The sequence below is a fragment of the Oncorhynchus mykiss genome, chromosome 18, assembly GCF_057628025.1.
Source record: "Oncorhynchus mykiss isolate SJ-2025 chromosome 18, ASM5762802v1, whole genome shotgun sequence".
Classification (NCBI taxonomy): Eukaryota; Metazoa; Chordata; class Actinopteri; order Salmoniformes; family Salmonidae; genus Oncorhynchus; species Oncorhynchus mykiss.
In genome coordinates, this window is record NC_143039.1 from 38,907,493 (window position 1) to 38,930,039 (window position 22,547).

Consider the following 22,547-nt stretch of genomic DNA (forward strand, 5'->3'; position numbering starts at 1 on the left):
TCAAAAGTAGGCGAGAGGACGCAGGTGAATACAAATCTAATTGATAAAAGGCTTATCTTTAAAAGTTCAGACCATCACAGTCCTATCTCAACCAAAGCTACAAGGAAAAAGTATGCATCCATGACAACGTGAGTACAGCAATCTTGTTATAATAGGCGATTGTATATGCTTCCTTAACGCTGTTTCTGATCGCATTTAGGCAATCAAGGTCAATTAGGCTACAAGCCAACTGTTGGTTAACAATTTATTTTAACTCCCGTGATTGAGGTGCAACAATTTCATAGATATCCTCTTTACATTAAGATACTTATATTCAAGGTCACCTGTTGATTATTATTCACACCGGAATGTTTGTGCATTTATTTATGTTAGCTATCATAGGGGAACAGAAGTACGTTCTAAACGGTTAATCGCCATGTTTTTTTTGCTAATATTATTATTAATTAACTTGGACAAACAATTTAGCACAGACACAAAGTCAAAATTGCCTATGACTTTTTGGTCATAGTTTAAGGATAGCAGTGTTAGGATTAAGGTTGTGTTTAAAATCACATTTTAAGAAGATAAATTGTAGAAATATGCGGAGTTTGTGGATGTGGTAACTAGTGACAACCTTTTGGAGTGTTGATTTCTTATGGCCTGTAATTTTTCTAATGGATAAATAACTCTTTTGGACATTATTTTTCACTGATCTCTGCCTGTCCATTGTGTTGATCCTGTCATTGCAACAATGTATCAAGTCATTAGCCTAGTGGTTAGAGCGTTGGACTAGTAACTGAAACGTTGCAAGATCAAATCCCTGAGCTGTCAAGGTACAAATCTGTCGTTCTGCCCCTGAACAAGGCCCACTGTTCCTAGGCCATCATTGAAAATAAGAATTTGTTCTTAACTGACTTGCCTAGTTAAATAAAGTAAAAAAAGAGAAATTATCATCACAGCAAATGTGATCACACACCATTGTCCCCAATCCCCTTTCAAACTTTCCCCCACCAGTTAATTTACCCTATGCTGTATTTTAAATTCCACAAGCAAGAGCACGGTTCCTTCTCGCCTAGAATAGGCTAACGGTAATTTAAAAAAAAATCTAAATAAGTGACCAACAATTTGTAGCAAAGTTTTTTTTCAGAGTCATGGATCTTTATAGAGGAATAGCTGAAAGGCCAGCAAAGAGGCAAGCGTGTTTAATTTATTTTTTAGTCTATCTATTATCCTGCACAATGTTATTTATGATATTTTTCAAGGTGTTTAAAACAGTAGGTATTGCACAGGACAACAGTGAAGTTAGGCTAAAGATGTAGGCTACCAATAGAAGCTCATTCATAGCCATAATTTTGTAGGCTAAATATAAGGCCTAATACTGCAGTGAATTTAGGCCTACCACTTGTGCTTTGCAAGACAGAACAAACCTCCAGAGTTTATGCACTCAACTAAAATGGTGTCAGCATTGAACTGCTTCACTCAAATGTATTAATAGTTAAACATCTAGGTGACGCATGTCTTTTCTATTTTAGGTTGTCAATTTTGCAGTAGGCCTATAGGCATGCTCTTTCTCCTTCAAAACTCTCCCTATCAATTTATTTTTTAGTCTATCTATTATCCTACACAATGTTATTTATGATATTTTTCAAGGTGTTTAAAACAGTAGGCTTCATAGCAGCGCCAGCTGATTTCACTAGAAGAAACAATCAGCTATAGGGATGACAGGTGCAATGTGCGCTTCGCAGGCACGCAGCCCCCCTCCACCTTCCCGTGCAGTAAAATTATACACCAATGCTGCTTTTTGTAGGCTAAATATAAGGCCTAATACTGCAGTGAATTTAGGCCTACCACTTGCGCTTTGCAAGACAGAACAAACCTCTGCTGGTTTCCAGAGTTTATGCACTCAACTAAAATGGTGTCAGCATTGAACTGCTTCACTCAAATGTATTAATAGTTAAACATCTAGGTGACGCGTGTCTTTTCTATTTTAGGTTGTCAATTTTGCAGTAGGCCTATAGGCATGCTCTTTCTCCTTCAAAACTCTCCCTATCAATTTATTTTTTAGTCTATCTATTATCCTACACAATGTTATTTATGATATTTTTCAAGGTGTTTAAAACAGTAGGCTACATAGCAGCGCCAGCTGATTTCACTAGAAGAAACAATCAGCTATAGGGATGACAGGTGCAATGTGCGCTTCGCAGGCACGCAGCCCCCCTCCACCTTCCCGTGCAGTAAAATTATACACCAATGCTGCTTTTCGACTGTAACACCAGTGTTATACCCTTATGTTACATTAGAGAAATTGTGTTCCAAAGGGTTATTTGGTCCCCGCCAATAATTGTAGCTCTAACTTTTGAATGGTAGCTATCAGCTATTATGACCCCATCGTTAGAAGGGACAGTGACACAACCACAATTGATAGCAATACAGATCTTATATTCTACACACACAATTCCTTCCTGATGATTTTCCCTGATGTTTATGTGAACTTTGCAAAACATTTTGAATGCATTCCAGACACTTTGGGATGCAAAACAAATGAAATGTTATCAAATTGTGACCCATCTTTCTTCAGGCAGCTTTGTTATGAACCCCCCCCCCCGAAAATATCACATTTACATAAGTATTCAGACCCTGTACTTTGTTGAAACACCTTTGGCAGGGACTACAGCCCCAAGTCGTCTTGGGTATGATACTACCAGCTTGGCACACCTGTATTTGGGGAGTTTCTCCTATTATTCTCTGCAGATCCTCTCAAGGTCTGTCAGGTTGGATGGCGAGTGTCACTGCAAAGATATTTTCAGGTCTCTCCAGAGATGTTAGATTGGATTCAAGTCCGGGCTCTGGCTGGGCCACTCAAGGACATTCAGAGACTTGTCTCAAAGCCACTCCTATGTTGTCTTGGCTGTGTGCTTAGGGTCTTTGCCCTGTTGGAAGGTGAACCTTCGCCACAGTTTGAGGTCCTGATCGCTCTGGAGCAGATTTTCATCAAGGATCTCTCTGTACCTTGCTCCGTTCATCTTTCCTTCTATCCTGACTAGTCTCGCTGTCCCTGCTGCTGAGAAACATCCCCACAGCATGATGCTGCCACCACCATGCTTCACCGTAGGGATGGTGCCAGGTTTCCTCCAGATGTGATGCTTGGGATTCAGGCCAAAGAGTTCAATCATGGTTTCATCTGACCTGAGAATCTTGTTTCTCATGGTCTGAGAGTACTTTAGGTGCCTTTTGGCAAACTCCAAGTGGGCTGTCGTGCTTTTTACTGAGGAGTGGCTTTGGTCTGGCATAAAGGCCTGATTGGTGGAGTGCTGCAGAGATGGTTGTCCTTCTGGAAGGTTCTCCCATCTCCACAGAGGAGCTCTGTTAGAGTGACCATCGGGTTCTTGGTCACCTCCCTGACCAATGCCTTCCTCCCCCAGATTGCTCAGTTTGGCTGGGTGGCCAGCTCTAGGAAGAGTTTTGGTAGTTCCAAACTTCTTCCATTTAAGAATGATGGAGGTCACTGTGTTCTTGGGGACCTTCAATGCTGTGTAATTTTTTGGTACCCTTTCCCAGATTTGTGCCTCTATACAATCCTTTCTTGGAGCTCTACGGACAATTCCCTTGACCTCATGACTTGTTTTTTGCTCTGACATGCACTGTCAACGATTATCGCAATGAACCACCAGAGGAGCACATAATAATGCTGGACCTGACAAAACCCTGAGATGACTTGTAAACAGTGTTGTGACTTGACTTTAACGTGAATATGAAGACTGTTATTTATCTAATTACCTAAATATGTAACTTTTTTACACTATTTAAATTAATCATGTAACAATTAACTAATTTGGATCTGGGGCACCACAAGAGTGGTTAGAGTTACCATTTCCCAAATTAAACTCTAAAGATCTTTACCTATCACATCTATAAACCGTCAACTTATTAATTTGAACCTCATATCATATCATCATTCTGAATAGTTGTAACCTCCTTGCATCTGCAAAAGGCCTGAGATTACTTATGATTCAGTACTACACAAATTGGTTTAATAATTTATTTCATAGGTAATTAAATGGTAACACAGGATAAACATACACACTTAATATGTTAAAAACAGGTCTGTAGAGGACTGACAACAATATGGCTGCGTGTTACAAAAGACATGGAGAGGGTGAGAGAGGGACAGAGACACTTAACGTTGGTACATTTAGAAACTACTCTCACTTAAAGTACTACTTTGCACACAGACTGCCGTCCGCTTGAAGTAAGCAATCATGAATGTAAACTCCGTAATAAAAGACACTTCCTCTCACTGTCACTTTTTTGCACTTTTTGCTAGTCCTGTCTGGTCCAGTGGGTTTGTGCCCATAGGCGATGTTTTGCCGTTGATGTCTGGTCAGGAACTGCCTTACAACCGGCCTACAAGCCCTCAGTCCAGCCTCTCTCAGCCTATTGCAGATAGTCTGAACACTGATTGTGCATTCCTGGTGTAACTTGGGCAGTTGTTGTTGCCATCCTGTACCTGTCCCGCAGGTTTGATGTTCGGATATACCAATCCTGTGCAGGTGTTGTTACACATGGTCTGCCACTGTGAGGATGATCAGCTGTCCGTCCTGTCTCCCTGTAGTGCTGTCTTAGGCATCTCACAGTACGGACATTGCAATTTATTGCCCTGACCATATCTGCAGTCCTCATGCCTCATTTCAGCATCCCTGAGGCATGTTACGCAGATGAGCAGGGACCCTGGGCATCTTTCTTTTGGTATTTTTCCAGAGTCAGTAGGAAGGCCTCTTTAGTGTCCTAAGTTTTCATAACTGTGACCTTAATTGCCTACCGTCTGTAAGCTGTTAGTGTCTTAACGACCATTCCGCAGGTGCATGTTCATTAATTCTTTATGGTTCATTGAACAAGCATGGGAAACAGTGTTAAAACCCTTTACAATGAAGATCTGTGAAGTTATTTGGATTTTTACAAATTATCTTTGAAAGACAGGGCCCTGAAAAAGTGATGTTTTTGCTGAGTTTATTTCTTTGAAATGCCTTGGTTCGCCGTGTATCTCTCTCAGAACCGGACCGCCTTGGAAAGGGGGTTGGGCTTTTTCGCGGCAGGCTTGTAAGGCTCGATAGTCCAAAAATGTTTCCAACAAGTCTTCTGTTCTTCTCTGTAGTTATCCAGTGATTTGTCGTGTAGTCCTGAACAGAACTACTAGAGTTGATTTTCCTTACATTCGCTCTGCAAGATGCCTCTTTGAAGATAGGCAGGCCAGCCGTGTCGATGGTTCCCAGTGGGCTGGTGTTAGTAGCGTAATACGATGGTTTGAGCAGAGTAGTAGAATGATCCCACTTAACTTTGCTTTTCTAGATACTTTACTTAGGACAGCTAATCAGCAGTACCAGTGATTGATCGGGAGGTGAGTTTATCGTCTCTACCTCGTGTTGAGTTAAGACTACTTTAAACGTAAAGGTGCAGCTCTATGTCTCTCTGGTCTGATATGTTAATTCTTAACCCATAATTTTATACAGTTTGTTCAAATGGGTGGTTCCGTCAGGCTGACATGCTTTACTAACATCACTCAGGGGTGTGACTTGTCACTGTGCAAAGTTTATGTAAAACAATTATCTCTTATGGCTCCTAAAATCATATCCCTCTCTTAACGAAATTACATTAGTGTTCTATAGATCGCCTCTGATCAAACCCCATGTTCTATGTTAGAAATATTGTTCCAGTATTCGCTTTAGAATGTTTTAGCTTCAGCGGGAAAAGGTTTGATGAAACATAAGGCATTCCATCTGGTTAGCATTGGCGAGGGAGAGCTGAGTGTTCTGTCTTTCATTTTACAACAGGGCGTGAGTTGTAAACCCACACCAGTTCCCTCCTCCACACCTCTGCGGGTCAGAGGGGGTCTGTTTGAAGTCATTCATTGCAAACCTGATCTGACCTATTTGGATCCTCACAGGTCTGTCATGACAACAGGAATAATATTTAAGCCTCAAAATGAGAAAAGGATTCAAATGAAACATGTAAGTAAAAAAAACTGTACTGCAATTGCACAACCATGTGTTAAATAAGGATCAAACCCTGTAACCCGGGGAAAACGTACTGTAGCTACTTTCCTAACCTAGAATCCTGAAGCTAGTTCGAAACTGTTACCACTGTATATACAGTACCAGTCAAAAGTTTGGACAAACTTAATCATTCAAGGGTTTTTCTTTTGTTTCTTATTTTCTACATTGTAGAACAATAGTAAAGACATCAAAACTATTACATAACATATATGGAATCATGTAGTAACCACAAGTGTTAAACAAATCAAAATATGTTTTATATTTTAATTTCTTCAAATAGCCACCCGTTTCCTTGATAATAGCTTTGCACAGTCTTGGCATTCTCTCAACAACCTTCACCTGGAATGCTTTTCCAACAGTCTTGAAGGAGTTCCCACATATGCTGAGCACTTGTTTGCTGCTTTTCCTTCACTCTGTGGTCCAACTCATCCCAATCCATCTCAATTGGGTTGAGGTCAGGTGATTGTGGAGGCCAGGTCATCTGATGAAGCACCATCACTCTCCTTCCTGGTCAAATGGCCTTTACACAGCCTGGAAGTGTGTTTGGTCATTGTCCTTGTTGAAAAACAAATGATAGTCCCACTAAGCGCAAACGAGATGGGATGGCTGGATGGATACCCTACAGAATGCTGTGGTAGCCATGCTGGTTAAGTGTGCCTTGAATTCTAAATAAATCACTGACAGTGTCACCAGAAAAGCACCTCCACACCTCCTCCTCCATGCTTCACGGTGGGAACCACACCTGCGGAGATCATCCACTCACCGACTCTGCGTCTCACACAGCAGTTGGAGCCAAAAGTCTCAAATTTGGACTCATCGAACCAAAGGACAGATTTCCACCAGTCTTTCGCTTGTGTTTCTTGGCCCAATCAATTCTCATCTTATTGGTGTCCTTTAGTAGTGGTTTCTTTGCAACAATTCAACCATGAAGGCCTGATTCACGCAGTCTCTTCTGAAAAGTTGATGTTGATGTCTCTGTTACTTGAACTCTGAAACATTTATTTGGGCTGCAATTTCTGAGGCTGGTAACTCTAATGACCTTATCCTCTGTAGCAGAGGTAACTCTGGGTCTTCCTTTCCTGTGGCGATCCTCATGGGGGGCCTGTTTCATCATAGCGCTTCATGGTTTTTGCAAAAATAAGTTCTTGACATTTTCCAGATTGACTGACTTTCATGTCTTAAGGTAATGATGGCCTGTTTCTCTTTGCATATTTTAGCTGTTCTTGCCATAAAATGGACTTCGTATTTTACCAAATAGGGCTATCTTCTGTATATCTCCCCTACCTTGTCACAACACAACTGATTGGCTCAAACACGTTGAGAAGGAAAGAAATTCCTCGAATGAACTTTTAACAAGGTACACCTGTTAATTGAAGTGCATTCCAGGCAACTACCTCATGAAGCTGGTTGAGAGAATGCCAAGAGTGTGCAAAGCTGTCATCAAGGAAAATGGTGGCTACTTTGAAGAATCTCAAATACAAAATATATTTTGATTTAACACTTTTTTTTGCTCACTGCCCGATTCCATATGTTTTGATGTCTTCTATTATTCTCCAATGTAGAAAATAGTAAAATAAAGAAAAACCCTGGAATGAATGTGTCCAAACCTTTGATTGGTACTGTATTTAAGTGGCAAGCCAACTAACCTTAGAATTTTTTTTTTTTTTAGGTTGAATTTTAATTGGTAAACATTTTCACACACGTTGTGCAGTCAATATTCATATTACATTTTTTTAGTTGATATTATATATATTTAAACCATTTTTGTCCCTTATTTAGCTAGGCAAGTCAGTTAAGAACAATTTCTTATTTGCAATGACGTCCGGGTTTGGTCGTTGTAGGCCAACTCTAAGCCAATTGTGAGCCACCCTATGGGACTCCCAAACTTGGCCGGTTGTGATGCAGCCAGGGTGTCTGTAGTGGCATCTCTAGTACTGAGATGCAGTGCCTTAGACCGATGCGCGACTCGAGAGCCCATATCAAATTTCGTATTGTATTGTATACCAACGGATCATTTCAGCTATTATTTCCATATATACAATAAACACAGGACATTTTTAATCAGCATGTTTTGCATTGGTGGATTTGCTGTATATGGTAATACACCAGTTCCAAACCTCTCTCCCAATAACAGCTAGTTTCCTTCCAATTAGGCCCTTCTGTTCTGGTGGATTGATCCACACTGTGGTTAACGCACCAATTTGGTGCCCTTCCCCTCCCCACTCAGACAGTCCTAGCAACATTCTTGTTGAAAAATATATTTTTGCACAAACAAATGTTTCTAGTAGAGCACTTTAATATAAAACTATTACAATACGGTATTTAGTCCTTACGTAGAAGTTATTTGAAATTGAGAAGTCGCAGGATTTTAAAAAAAAAATACCTGCCAAAATTGTTCCCCCCCAATGTTCAAAAACCAACTACGCCCCTGATTTCAACCACATAAAATATGCATCCAAGACAAACTATTGTCTTATCAGAAACGTGTTACATCATTTTCTCATTTTCTTTTTGTTACCTTTAAACCAATTAAGCTGATGACATTTTGCACTTTCTACTGTTTTGAAGTCTTTTTTTTTTTCTCCCAGTTCCCTGAATGTACTCGCTCCGTGAGAGAACCTCAATTAAAATTGACCACTTTACCGGTGTCAACTAGATTACTGATTTCATTCAATAGATTTATGCAAAGGCTAAATTGTCAAAGGGGGGTGGGGGGGACATGTCCCTCTGTCAAGTTCTGACCGTAGTCCTTTTATGTCTTTGTTTTAGTATGGTCAGGGTGTGAGTTGGGTGGGTGGTCTATGTTCCGTTTTCTATGTTTGGCCTGGTATGGTTCTCAATCAGAGGCAGGTGTCGTTAGTTGTCTCTGATTGAGAATCATACTTAGGTAGCCTTTTCCCACTTGTGTTTTGTGGGTGTTTATTTTCTGTTCTGTGTTTGTATTTCACTGTTCAGGACTGTTTTTGTTTAGTTCTTGTGTTTTGTTGTTTTTGTTCGAGTATTCGTTTTCATTAAAAGAGAATATGAATACTTGCCACGCTGCACCTTGGTCCTCCTCTCTATCGCCCAACGACGAGCGTTACAGAAACACCCACCACCAAAGGACCAAGCAGCGAGGTAACTGGCAGCGGCCGAAATCTCAGGACTCCTGGACATGGGAGGAGATTTTGAACGGAGAAGGACCCTGGACTCAGGCTGGAGAATATCGCCACCCCAAAGCAGAGCTGGAGGCAGCGAGAGCTGAGCGGCGGTGGTATGAGGAGGCAGCACGGCAGCGCAGCTGGGACGAGAGGCAGCCTCAAATGTATTGGGGGGTGGCACACGGGGAGTGTGGCTAAGTCAGGTAGGAGACCTGAGCCAACTCCACGTGCTTACAATGGAAAGAGAAGGACCGGGCAGGCACTGTGTTATGCCGTGAGGCGCACAATGTCCCCGGTGCGCAGGCATGGCCCGGTGCGGTACATAGCAGCGCCTCGTATCGGCGGGCTAGAGTGGGCATCGAGCCAGGTGCCATGAAGCTGGCTCGGACCGGGGTACATGGCACCAGTCCTACGCAGGGTGTCCCCGGTTCGCCAGCACAACCCAGTGCGGGCTATTCCACCTCGCCACACTGGCCTGGCTACGGGGAGCAATTCAGCCAGGTAGGGTTGGGCAGGCTCGGGGCTCGAGACCTGCAGTGCGCCTCCACGGTCCGGTCTATCCGGTGCCGCCTCCATGCAGCAGCCCTCCGGTGGCAGGCCCCCGCACCAGGCTGTCTCTCCGTGTCCTCCCTACAGATGCTCCCGCCTGCCCAGTGCTGCCGGAGTCTTCCTCATGCCCAGTGCTGCCGGAGTCTTCCTCATGCCCAGTGCTGCCGGAGTCTTCCTCATGCCCAGTGCTGCCGGAGTCTTCCTCATGCCCAGTGCTGCCGGAGTCTTCCTCATGCCCAGTGCTGCCGGAGTCTTCCTCATGCCCAGTGCTGCCGGAGTCTTCCTCATGCCCTGAGCTGCCAGAGCCTCCCGTCTGCCCTGAGCTGCCGGAGCCTCCCGTCCAGTGGCTTGGGTCCCCAGTCCGAGGTTGGCGGCGAGGGTCGGCGCTCTTAAGAGGCCACGGAGGCGGATAAAGAGGCGGAGAAAGACTATGGTGGGGTCCACGTCCCGCGCCAGAGCCGCCACCGCGGACAGACACCCATCCAGACCCTCCCCTATAGGTTCAGGTTTTGCGGACGGAGTCAGCACCTTTGGAGGGAGTACTGTCACGTTCTGGCCTTAGTTCTTTTGTAATGTCTTTGTTTTAGTATGGTCAGGGTGTGAGTTGGGTGGATGGTCTATGTTCCGTTTTCTATGTTGTGTTTGCGTTTGTCCTGTTATGGTTCTCAGAGGCAGCTGTCGTTAGTTGCCTCTGATTGAGAATCATACTTAGGTAGCCTTTTCCCACTTGTGTTTCGTGGGTGTTTTCTGTTCTGTGTTTGTATTTCACCGTTCAGGACTGTTTTCGTTTCGTTCTCGTGTTTTGTTGTTTTTGTTCGAGTATTCGTTTTCATTAAAAGAGAATATGAATACTTGCCACGCTGCACCTTGGTCCTCCTCTCTTTCTCCCAACAACGAGCGTTACACCCTCTCTGACCCCTAATATTCAGAATGGGTTGATTCGTTCCCCACAATTTATTTTATATAAATAAACAATTTTGGCCCCCAGATGGCAAAATGTGTAGAATTGCAGGAAATTAGCTTTAAAACATATTTTTTTAATTTTTTTATCTCAGCCTGACAAAATGTGTAGGATAGCGATATAAAACTGGACTTTTTTGTCTCTTCCCTATCCCCCTGTCAAAATGTGTTGAGATGCAGGATGTTTTTTTTTAGTGGGGTACCCCCCCCGGAAGTAGGTACCCTGGGTCCCCAAATGCGTTAGCCCGGCCCTGTTCGGACGCACTGCGTGTCCTCTGCTCAGCTCCACTGTCTATAGACAGTCGCACAATCTATTTGCTGCCCTCCCCCACTCATTTGTTTGGGGTGCCCCTGCTATTCTCATTGGGCCAGAGCACTGTCAATCTGGTTCAGGTTGAAGAGTAAAAGATGGTGCATTTTTTCTGATTTTCCTTTGACTGGAAGTCGGGATCAACATTCAACGTGTAGTAAAAGTGTAATAAAAATAATTTAGTAGGAGCTTATATTTGTCCTATTTCTCACATGTGTATTATATGTGTGAATTGGAAATGTGTTTTTTGCATATCCCAACTCTCACTGAGGCACCCTCAGAGTAGGGTCACAACCAGGGTCAGCCATTATCAACAGCGACCTTGGAGCAATTAGGGGTAAGTGCCTTTCTCAAGGGCACAGCAACAGGTTTTTTTTGACCTCTTCTGCTCTGGGATTTGAACTTTCGGTACATATACCACATACCCCTCAAAATATCCTTTGGGGATAATAAGCCATGTCAAACTGTGGAGAATTGCAGGAAATGCATTTTTTAAATGTCCCAAAAAAGTATGGAGGAGTACCATTATAGCTACTGACTGTGTGCAAGACAACAGAGTGGAAAATCAGGTCATGATTTAAGATGGCTAATGTTATTGTCAAGGTGAGTCTAGCTCAGAAACCAGCTATTCTAGCTAGCTAGGTCTACACTTTTTGAAATATGTTCCATTGGTTATGGTGCTCTGTCTGTCTAACCAACAGTAGTCTGACGTCTAGGCCTAATGTCCTAAAAAACGTTTCAGCATTGGCCTACACAATGATTTCCATAGGCCTATGCAATTACTGCAAATGGCAGATGAACGCTTCCCATGCTCCTCATATCAAAGCCATAGGCCTACAAATACTTTGGTTGAACGTTGATTAATAATAAGGTACTGCCTCCTCTCCATGATATGGAGCCCCCCATCTATAGGCACAAGCCAGTTAGAGCCAAATATTTCTGTCCAGTCAATGACGCAGCAGTTCATGTCGTTACCATAGCACATTTAATGAAGGCTATTGCTTATCATTATAGCACAGAGTTTCTAAACCGAGAGGTGCAACATCGCAAGACTTCCTGGAATGTTTGCGAAACGGACCAAGCAGACCAGGCTGGGGTTTGAGAAGTCAATGAGAAAAGTGAAACATTCTTAATTAGTTGTTAATTTGCTCAAAATCGAAAAGCACAACCTAGTTTCGAGCCAGGTCTTTAAAAAAAAATATATATATATTTTTGGACCCCCTTTTCATTATGTCCAATTGGTAGTTAGTCTTGTCCCATCGCTGCCACTACCGTACAGACTCGAGAGGTAAAGGTGCTCTGAAGGTGAAGGTGCTCCATGCTTGCTCTGAAACATGACCCTGCCAAGCAACACTGCTTCTTGACATACTGCTCGCTTAACCCGGAGACAGCCGCACCAATGTGTCGGAGGAAACGCATTCCAACTGGTGACCGTGTCAGCGGTCACCAGTTGCGCCACTCTGGAGGCCCTCGAGCCAATATATTAAGGAGTTGAACATGCTATTACTCCAACCTCATGAAAGTGACAAACTAAAACATTTAAATCTTTCGTCAAAAACAATTTTGTATCGAAGGAGTGCCTTTGATTTGATGGCCTGCACATGCACAGTTCAGCGCGAGACGACCGTTAGACCCGATGACGTTTCTGTGCGTGAGCTTAGCTAGCCAACATTGCCATGACATTGCCTACAAGTGTGATCGGGAATTTCTATTGACGAAGCGGTTTCTTCTATCTTCATACTCTACTGTCTTTGATTATACATTTGAATTTAACTATGCAATTTATTATTTGATGAACAATCTAACGTATTATTGTCTCCATGTTTCTTTGTAGATTCCATACTCAACGCCATCCTCACTTCATGTCATCTAGCCTACCGGTTTAGGTCATCTTTGAACTGTGCTGGTCACACAATTGTGCAATTGGCCACAACCTTAAGTCTACAAGCAACTATCTTCGCTGAATGTATCATCCTCACTTGAAAAGTCTATATAAAGAAGCCTAAACTGCATTTCTATCTCTCTCCACTCCTAACCAGAGTGTATAATGTCTAAAGTGTGTTTACAGATTCTTCCCAATGCCAAGTGCTTATTCGATGAGCCAGTGCAGTTGAAAGTTGACAGGCTGAAACCAAGACAGCAGGTGGATCTGAGGGCAGAAGTAACAGATGACAAAGGCATTGTATTCAGGTCCTCAGCTACCTATGAGGCCAACTGCAGTGGAACGATTGATCTAACAACTGCGTCATCACTAGGTGGCAGTTACACTGGAGTAGAACCTATGGGGCTTTTGTGGTCTCTGAAACCAAACAACTTATACACTAAGTTTGTTAAGAAGGTTGTATCAGTGCCTTGCCTTGTCAACTTCAGTGTACATTCCAAGGATAGTCCAGGAATACTGGCTGAAGTAATCAATGAAAGAAGTCTGCTTGCAGAGGGAGTAAGAAGAATTCCTGTCAAAGAGGGGAAGCTTCGTGGCGTTCTATTTGTACCTCCTGGTTGGTGTTATGTTTACCCTTTGGTCTACTATGTAAACTCAGCAAAAAAAAGAAATGTCCTCAATGTCAACTGCGTTTTTATTTTCAGCAAACTTAACATGTTTAAATATTCATATGAACATATTTGTATGAACAACAAGATTCAACAACTGAGACATGAACTGACTAACATAAATAGAATAATGTGTTCCTGAACAAAGGGGGGGTCAAAATAAAAAGTATCTGGTGTGGCCACTAGCTGCATTAAGTACTGCAGTGCATCTCCTCCTCATGGACTGCACCAGATTTGCCAGTTCTGTGAGATGTTACCCCACTCTTCCACCAAGGCACCTGAAAGTTCCCAGATATTTCTGGGGTGGGGGGCTCAATGGATTGCGATCCGGGCTCTTCGCTGGCCATGGCAGAACACTGACATTCCTGTCTCGTAGGAAATCCCGCACAGAACGAGCAGTATGGCTGGTGGCGTTGTCATGCTGGAGGGTCATGTCAGGATGAGCCTGCAGGAAGGGTACCACATGAGGGAGGAGGATGTCTTCCCTGTAACACACAGTGTTGATATTGCCTGCAATGATAACAAGCTCAGTCCGATGATGCTGTGACATACCGCCCCAGACCATGATGAACCCTCCACCTCCAATTCGATCCTGCTCCAGAGTGCAGGCCTCGGTGTAACGTTCATTCCTTCGACGAGAAACGCATATCCGACTATCACCCCTGGTGAGATAAAACCGCGACTCGCCAGTGAAGAGCACTTTTTGCCAGTCCTATCTGGTCCAGCGACGGTGGGTTTGTGCCCATAGCCGATGTTGTTGCCGGTGATGTCTGGGTGAGGACCTGCCTTACAACCGGCCTGCAAGCCCTCAGTCCAGCCTCTCAGCCTATTGCGGACAGTCTGAGCACTGATGGAGGGATTGTGCGTTCCTGGTGTAACTTGGGCAGTTGTTGTTGCCATCCTGTACCTGTCCCGTACGTGTGATGTTCGGATGCACCGATCCTGTGCAGGTGTTGTTACAAGTGGTCTGCCACTGAGGACGATCAGCTGTCCGTCCTGTCTCCCTGTAGTGCTGTCTTAGGCATCTCACAGTACGAACATTGCAATTTATTGCCCTGGCCACATCTGCAGTCCTCATGCCTCCTTTCAGCATCCCTGAGGCATGTTCACGCAGATGAGCAGGGACCCTGGGCATCTTTCTTTTGGTGTTTTTCAGTAGAAAGCCCTCTTTAGTGTCCTAAGTTTCCTTAAATTACTGTGACCTTAATTGCCTACATTCTGCTAAGCTATTAGTGTCTTAATGACCGCTCCACAAGTGCATGTTCATTAATTGTTTATGGTTCATTGAACAAGCATGGGAAACAGTGTTTAAACACGTTACAATGAAGATCTGTGAAGTTAATTCGTAAAAATCTAAATAACTTTGAATGCACAGAGTCCTAAAAAAGGGAAGTTTATTTTTTTGCTGAGGTTATTAGAAGTTGGTATTTACCATCAACGTGATGTGTGCTGGTTTTCAATGTTTTAAAGTGTATATTTCCTCCTTTACAGAAATAGGTCCACACCCAGCTGTTTTAGACCTATACACATATGGAAGAGGTCTATCTGAAGCTAGAGCTTCTCTTCTTGCCAACAGAGGTTTTGTGGTCTTTACCGTGTCATTATATGGGGCTGATGACAATCCTAAAAACGTGACCAAGATCCACCTGGAGTATTTTGAGGAGGCGATTCAGTTCTTGAAAAATCAGCCGCAGGTCAGCATTAAATAATCCTCTGGTTTGATTTGATTTTGTCATTAACTTGTTGATATTACTTTACAGCACGAATTAAAGGGGTAAGAACATGGTAATAATGTGAAAATGAGTTATAATTGCTTACAGCTTATTCATTGATTTGTAATTACTTCAATATTACTTCAAATCACTCGTCTTTCATGGAAATAGTACTACCTGAATGTCTTATGGTCGGTGCTTTATTTGCTGTCCCTTTATCTTTTAAGGTTTGCGGCTCTGGATTAGGTTTGTTGTCACTGTCCAAAAGTGGTGATCTAGCACTGTCCATTGCCACTTTTCTGCCAGGCATTGCTGCTACCGTATGGATCAATGGTTGCAATGCCAATGCCATGATTCCTCTTCACTACAAAGGCACAGTCATACCTCCCCTAATGCTTGATACCAAAAGAGTCTTTGCTACCAAGTCCGGGGCCTTAAATGTGAAATATGTTATTAATGACCCCATGGCAGAGGAGAATCAGGCAACGCTCATCCCAATTGAGAGAGCCAATGGAAGGTTTCTCTTTGTTGCTGCAGAGGATGACCAAAACTGGGACAGTTGTTATTTTGCAAATCAGGCAATGCATCAACTAAAGCATCATGGGAAGGATAATTACGAGTCAGTATTTTACCCTGGAGCAGGACACTACTTAGAGACACCCTACATGCCCTTCTGCCCGGCCAGTATTCATGGTGTTATTGGAAAGCCTGTTGTGTGGGGAGGTGTGCCCAGGTCCCACGCAGCAGCAGAGGTCGACCTTTGGAGGAGGATTCAGGAGTTCTTTAGAACTAACCTGGCAAATGATAGCAACTTGAGTAAAGCCAAGTTATAAAATGTTGAAATGCAAACTGGATAAATATGTGGTGCTTATTGTTTTGCTATGTAGTAGAGCTTAACTCATAATGCACATATTTTACATGAGCTTAACTCACAAGTTCAAAATGCCTTGATAATCCATGCCTGACACATTGCTCCCCCCCCCCAAAAAAAAACACCTACTACAATGAAACCCATAGAAACAAGTTATCCAGACTATATTTAAACTGTTTAATTGCAAGATTAAGAGAAACACATCATTTTATTTATGTGTATTGTTATGATGGTTTGTGCCTCTTTTCAGAGTGGATTGGCTGTAAAACAACAGACATTCATGTATTTAGATGCCAAACCTTGGTTTCTTGCTACTATTGTTCACTTTTCATTAATGTATTACATTAATTAAAGTTACCACTAGCAAGTGCACATGTATTAAATGCCTGTTTGGCCCCCTGTACCAGAGGCAGCAAAGCAACCCCACAGAATTATCAAACCTCCCCCTGTGTTTGATTGAAGGAAGGGTGTTCTTTTCTTTGAATTCTTAAGTTGGTCTTTGGTAAACATAGGAAGACCCCACCTCTGATAGAGACACACAAAACCCTGATTGAACTTAGCAAAAAAACACCCTAACAAGCCTGAATCCCGGGGGAAATGTTCTTTGCACTGATGAAACCAAATTAGAACTCTTTGGCAATACAAATCAGTGCTAGGTTTCCTGACGACCAATTGAAGCATTCAAAGGGGTTGCTTTGCTGCCTCTGGTATTGGGGGCCTTGAACGTGTGCAAGGCGTCATGGAATCAGAAGAGTAGCAAGGTATTTTGGAGTCCAATGTTAAACCCAGTGTACAAAAACTGGGTCTCCTTCGAAGGTTGTGGGTCTTCCAGCAGGGCAGGGAATGGTTCAAGAAAAAAAAAACACTGAACTGTTCTGGAGTGGCTAGCATTGATCCCATGTGGCTCAGTTGGTAGATCACGGTGCTTACAACACCAGGGTTATGGGTTTGAGTTATTTAGCTAGGCAAGTCGGTTAAAAACAAATTCTAATTTACGGCCTACTTTGGCAATGCTGGGCCAATTGTGCGCCACCCAGTCACAGCCAGATGTGATACAGCCTGAATTTGAGCCAGGTACTATAGTGACGCCTCTTGCACTGAGATGCAGTGCCTTAGACCGCTGCGCTACTCGGGGAGCCCGAGTGAATTGGAGTGGCCAACATTGATTCCATGTCTGAATCCCATTAAAAACCTATGGCGAAATCTGAAAAGTGCAGTTGGTCGAAGGCACCCATTAAACATTTCAGAATTGGAGCAGTCTGCAGCTGAAAAGTTTGTTAAACTTCCAGTGCAGCAAGCTCATACTTCAAGAAACATTTGTGGGCAGTTATTTTGACCAAAGGCTGTGTAACCAAGTATTAGCTCTTTGATGGGAATAATTTTGTCCATTGGGTCCATGCCATTTTCTTTTTCTTTTCTAAATTTTATACTAAAATTTCAAAAAAAAAAAGTGTTTCTACAATGCTGAAAATCCAATAAAATGGTGTGGAGGCCAACATAAATATATATATATATATATATATATATATATATATATATATATAAGAAAAGTCCAAGGATGTCAATATATTTCACCGGAATGTAATTTGAGAAAGTTATTCAAAGTTGGGATATGTTTTACATATTGGCTTTATATATCCCCTGTCATATTCCAAAGAAGCATACTGTTTTTTTTTTTTTTTCTTAAGTGAAACAAATGTATAAATGTCTGCATGGACTGGCTCTGAATACACTGCGATCTGGTAACATTTTCAATATAAAGGTAGATGAGGGTAACTGTTGAGTCCATCTATGGAACTCACTTCATAATTCATTTCAATTATTGCAAGATTGTAATGAACTTAACATTGGTCAATCCTATTATTCTGACTTATTTTCTATTCCTATGGTATTCCTAAAAGTCAATGTATTGTAAACTGTCCTGGGTTGTCCATAGTAGGCGACATGAATGGCTGACCTGGCCATCAGGCTGTATTAAAAACATTGGCAGCACTTTACATAACAACTCAAAATAAAGTGATATTAAGATGGTAACGTTTCTAGTTACCAAACACAATTTGCTCAGATACCCCTTCATTTCAGTAAAATTATTGTTACAGGACAGTTACAACACATACTTTGTGCCATAGTGTAGACAAGAACTTTGATACATAAATGCAATATCTTCTCTAGTAAACTTGTTCTTACACAGGTAGCCTCTAGAGGGCAGCAATGGACAGTTCAATGCACAGTAGGCTTTAAATGATAGGAAGAAGATACTGTGTTATTATCTGTGATATTTTGAATGGCAAGTGGCAACAATGGGTAAATCTCGTCCTATAGATGTATAAGGAATGTGTTACCCTTCATTAAACAGTAAATAAATGAGTCACTGTGAACGTTTGTGTTTCTCTGTCATGTTTCTGTCTTCAACTATCAATCTAACGGACCACATGCACCACTGAATACTAACGGACCACATGCACCAATAGGGTTCAACCTGCACCGACATCAAGCGCCATATTAAAGGTAATACAATGTTTGATCTTCATGATTGAAAAAGCAGGATATCCCTAATCTAGAACAAAGATGAGGGTAATTCCAAGCACAGTGTTTTATTGAGCACTGCAGTTCGCTGGTCATTTTTCAATCACCTGCCACAATAAACGGGTTGGCTGACAACGTCACGAAAATGATGCACGCGCATCGATGTGGAAGGAAGGCGTGTGGTGTTTTGATTTTGAAGGTTGTTATGAGTCTGAACGGTCAGATAGCAACAATGACAAGAAGCTGCCATGTGGGGAATCGTAGTGCATTAGGGAAAGTATTCAGACCCCTTCCCTTTTACCACATTTTGTTACATTACAGCCTTACTCTAAAATTGATTAAAATAATATCCTAATCAATCTACACACAATACCCCATAATGACAAAACAAAAACAGGCTTTTGGATATGTTTGCAAATGTATAACAAAAAAATAAAATCTACATAAGTATTCAGACCCAGTATTCAAACATCTCAAGGATGATCAATGGAAACAGGATGCACCGGAGCTCAATTTTGGGTCTCATAGTAAAGGGTCTGAATAGTTATGTAAATAAGGTATTTCAGTTTTACATTTTTTTTAATACATTTGCAGACAATTTTAAAAACCTGTTTTTACTTTGTTATTATAGGGGTGTTGTGTATAGATTGAGGGGGAAAAGCTATTTAATCCATTTTATAATAAAAAAATGTGGAAAAAGTCAAGGGGTCCGAATGCACTGTAGGTGGCTCGTTTCAGCTCGTTATATCTTGTTATTGATACCATGTTTTGACTGATGTCATGTCCATGCTAATGTGGATACAATTTGCTAGCTAGCTAAACAACAACTGCAGCAATGTATGTAAGAGACAAGTGCTCATTGTGCAAACGTATTTGTTTTCAATAAACATATGGAGACTAAATAGTTTACATGTTGTCAACAGTCAAAGCCAACCCTGTCTGTTTTGCCCCATAGTTGTGCACACACCGGTTTTGTTGCTTAACAACTAACCCATCTTTTGCACAGAAAACAACTAGATGCACAGTAAACACAAACTAAGTATTAAGGAAAGCATACAGTGCCTTCGGAAAGTATTCAGACCCCTTGACTTTTTCCTCATCAATCAATACCCCATAATGACAAAATGAAAACAGGTTTTTAGAAATGTATTGAAAATGTAAAAAACAAACCTCAAAATTGAGCTCAGGTGTATACTGTTTACATTTATCATCCTTGAAATGTTTCTACAACTTGATTGGAGTCCACCTGTGGTAAATTCAGTTGATTGGACATGATTTGGAAAGGCACACACCTGTCTATATAAGGTCCCACTGTTGACAGTACATGAGAGAGCCAAAACCAAGCCATGAGGTTGAAGGAATTGTCCGTAGATCTCAGTGACCGTGTCAAGGCACAGTTGTGGCGAAGAGTACCAAAAAATATCTGCAGCATTGAAGGTCCCCAAAAACACAGTGGCCTCCATCATTCTTAAATTAAAAAAGTTTAGAGTTACCAAGATTCTACCTAGAGCTGGCCGCCCGGCCAAATTGAGCAATCGGGGGAGAAGGGCCTTGGTCAGGGAGGTGACCAACAACCCGATGGCCACTATGACAGAGCTCTAGAGTTCCTCTGTGGAGATGGGAGAACCTTCCAGATGGACAACCATCTCTGCAGTACTCCACCAATCAGGCCTTTATGGTAGTGGCCAGACGGAAGCCACTCAGTAAAAGGCACATGACAGCCCACTTGGAGTTTGCCAAAAAGAACCTAAAGACTCTCAGACCATGAGAAACAAGATTCTCTGGTCTGATGAAACCAAGATTGAACTCTTTGGCCTGAATGCCAAGCGTCACGTCTGGACGAAACCGGACACCATCCCTACGGCAAAGCATGATGGTGGCAGCATCATGCTGTGGGGATGTTTTTCAGCAGCAGGGATTGGGAGACTAGTCAGGATCGAGGCATAGATGAACGGAGCAAGGTACAGAGAGATCCTTGATGAAAACCTGCTCCAGATTGCTCAGGACCTCAGACTGGGGCGAAGGTTCACCTTTCAACAGGACAACGCCCCTAAGCACACAGCCAAGACAAAACAGGAGTGGCTGCGGGATAAGTTTCTGAATGTCCTTGGGTGGCCCAGCAAGAGCCCGGATCAAACATCTCTGTTGAGACCTGAAAATAGCTGTGCAGCGACACTTCCCAACCAACCTGACAGAGTTTGAGAGGATCTGCAGAGAAGAATTGAAGAAACTCCCCAAATACAGCTCCGCCAAGATTGTAGCGTCATACCCAAGAAGACTCAAGGCTGCCAAAGTACTGAGTGAAAGGGTCTGAATACTTACGTAAATGTGATATTAATTTTGTATAAATTGGCAAAAAATTCGAAACAGTTTTTTCTTTTTCAATTATGGGGTATTATGTGTAGATTGAGGGGGGAAATTATTTAATGAATTGTACAATAAGGCACTGTATGATAAGATACCTAAGTCTCAACATCTGGAGCTCTTCGGCACTGACTTAGTTAACAGTTTACTGTAGACAGGACAGCAGTTACACCATAGGTTTAAGATACACCACTTTGGAAAATATGGATAATGGGAAAACAAAATGTTTTAGATATCACAGCGGGAGATTTCTATAATAGCAGGAAAATGTTTTGGAAGGCTACAATCTCCTGGGTGGTGATGGTGTAAGTCAGCCATTTTGAGACACTGCTGAGATGCTGAGTGTGGTTAGTCGTAAGGTTTGACAGTTTGACTCCAAATGTAGAAATGGTATCTGTAGCCACACAGAGATACTGTATCTGTGACTCGTCCTGGTCTAGACCTCTGTGTTATCATTACAAATCTGTATCTCTAAGGCTGCACAGGAAGCCCAGTTCTGATCTTTTGCCAGTAATTGGTCGTTTGACCAGTCAGATCAGATATTTTACCAGTAGTTGGGCAAAGATCAGAATTGGGCTGCTTGTGTAAACGCAGCCTAACAGGTGCTGTAAAATAAGATTATCACTAATATCCAAATCTGTAACTCTATGTGTGTAGGTCGGTGGAAATCCCCATCAACTGAGGATGAGTGACCATTTATAGTTCGGTGGAAATTATCCTACCATTATTATGAAGAAATTATGTTGAAATAATAATATACTACATTCATCAATCTGACTCCAATATTTTGTAAGTAAATGCAGCAGGCACTGTGTGACTCTGGAGGATCTATCTAGTCAAGGTAGCGAGCCTTGCATCACCACTTAGTATGACTATAATGAACATGTGTTTAACTTGCACCATTATTAAGGGACTAGATACAAATAGCTAATCCTGGCGACCAATGTTCTAGCATTCATTTATTTGGGCAAACCGAACAGAGATCTCAAGTTGGTACCCAAGCATGTGTAGTAGTATAATTAACATCTACCAGTATATACACTAAAGTCTAAGCTTATAGTCAGTCAAATAATGACTCTGTAAAACAAAGAATGCATTCACTCAATTCAACTAATATACTTTATTTGTCATGAACTAAATAATTAACACTCAAACAATTAGTGTACATGACGTACATGATACATTACAGACAACTCAGAGTAAATTACTATCATCAATAGGTTAAGACTTAACGTGGTTACATGTCTTTGTCAGGTGTCAGTGTGCAGAGGTGAGGATGGAGTCAGGCGCAGGACCCAGAACTGAGTAAAATAACGTACTTTACTCGAAAAATAAACCATAAATTCCATGCAGGGAAAACACACCATAACACAGAAGACTAACACTAAACAAGAAACAATCAGGCACAAAACATCATGGGAACCAGAGGGTTAAATAGGGAAAATAATTATAACGTAATGGGAACCAGGTGTGTACAATCAAGACAAAACAAATGGATAAAGAAACGTAGATTGGTGGCAGCTAGAAAGCTGTTGA

The 22,547-nt window shown here is 42.1% G+C and overlaps 1 protein-coding gene across 1 annotated transcript; it reads left to right on the forward strand.

Annotated features, from left to right (window-relative positions):
• On the forward strand, window positions 1–16,102 carry LOC110496001 (acyl-coenzyme A thioesterase 1-like). The gene is made up of 4 exons (XM_021571605.3): window positions 1–128; window positions 12,823–13,486; window positions 15,030–15,232; window positions 15,478–16,102. Exons 2-4 carry the CDS (start codon window positions 13,036–13,038, stop codon window positions 16,081–16,083), a joined length of 1,260 nt encoding a protein of 419 aa, XP_021427280.2. The 5' UTR covers window positions 1–128; window positions 12,823–13,035; the 3' UTR covers window positions 16,084–16,102.
• Window positions 16,103–22,547: the final 6,445 nt, after the last annotated feature.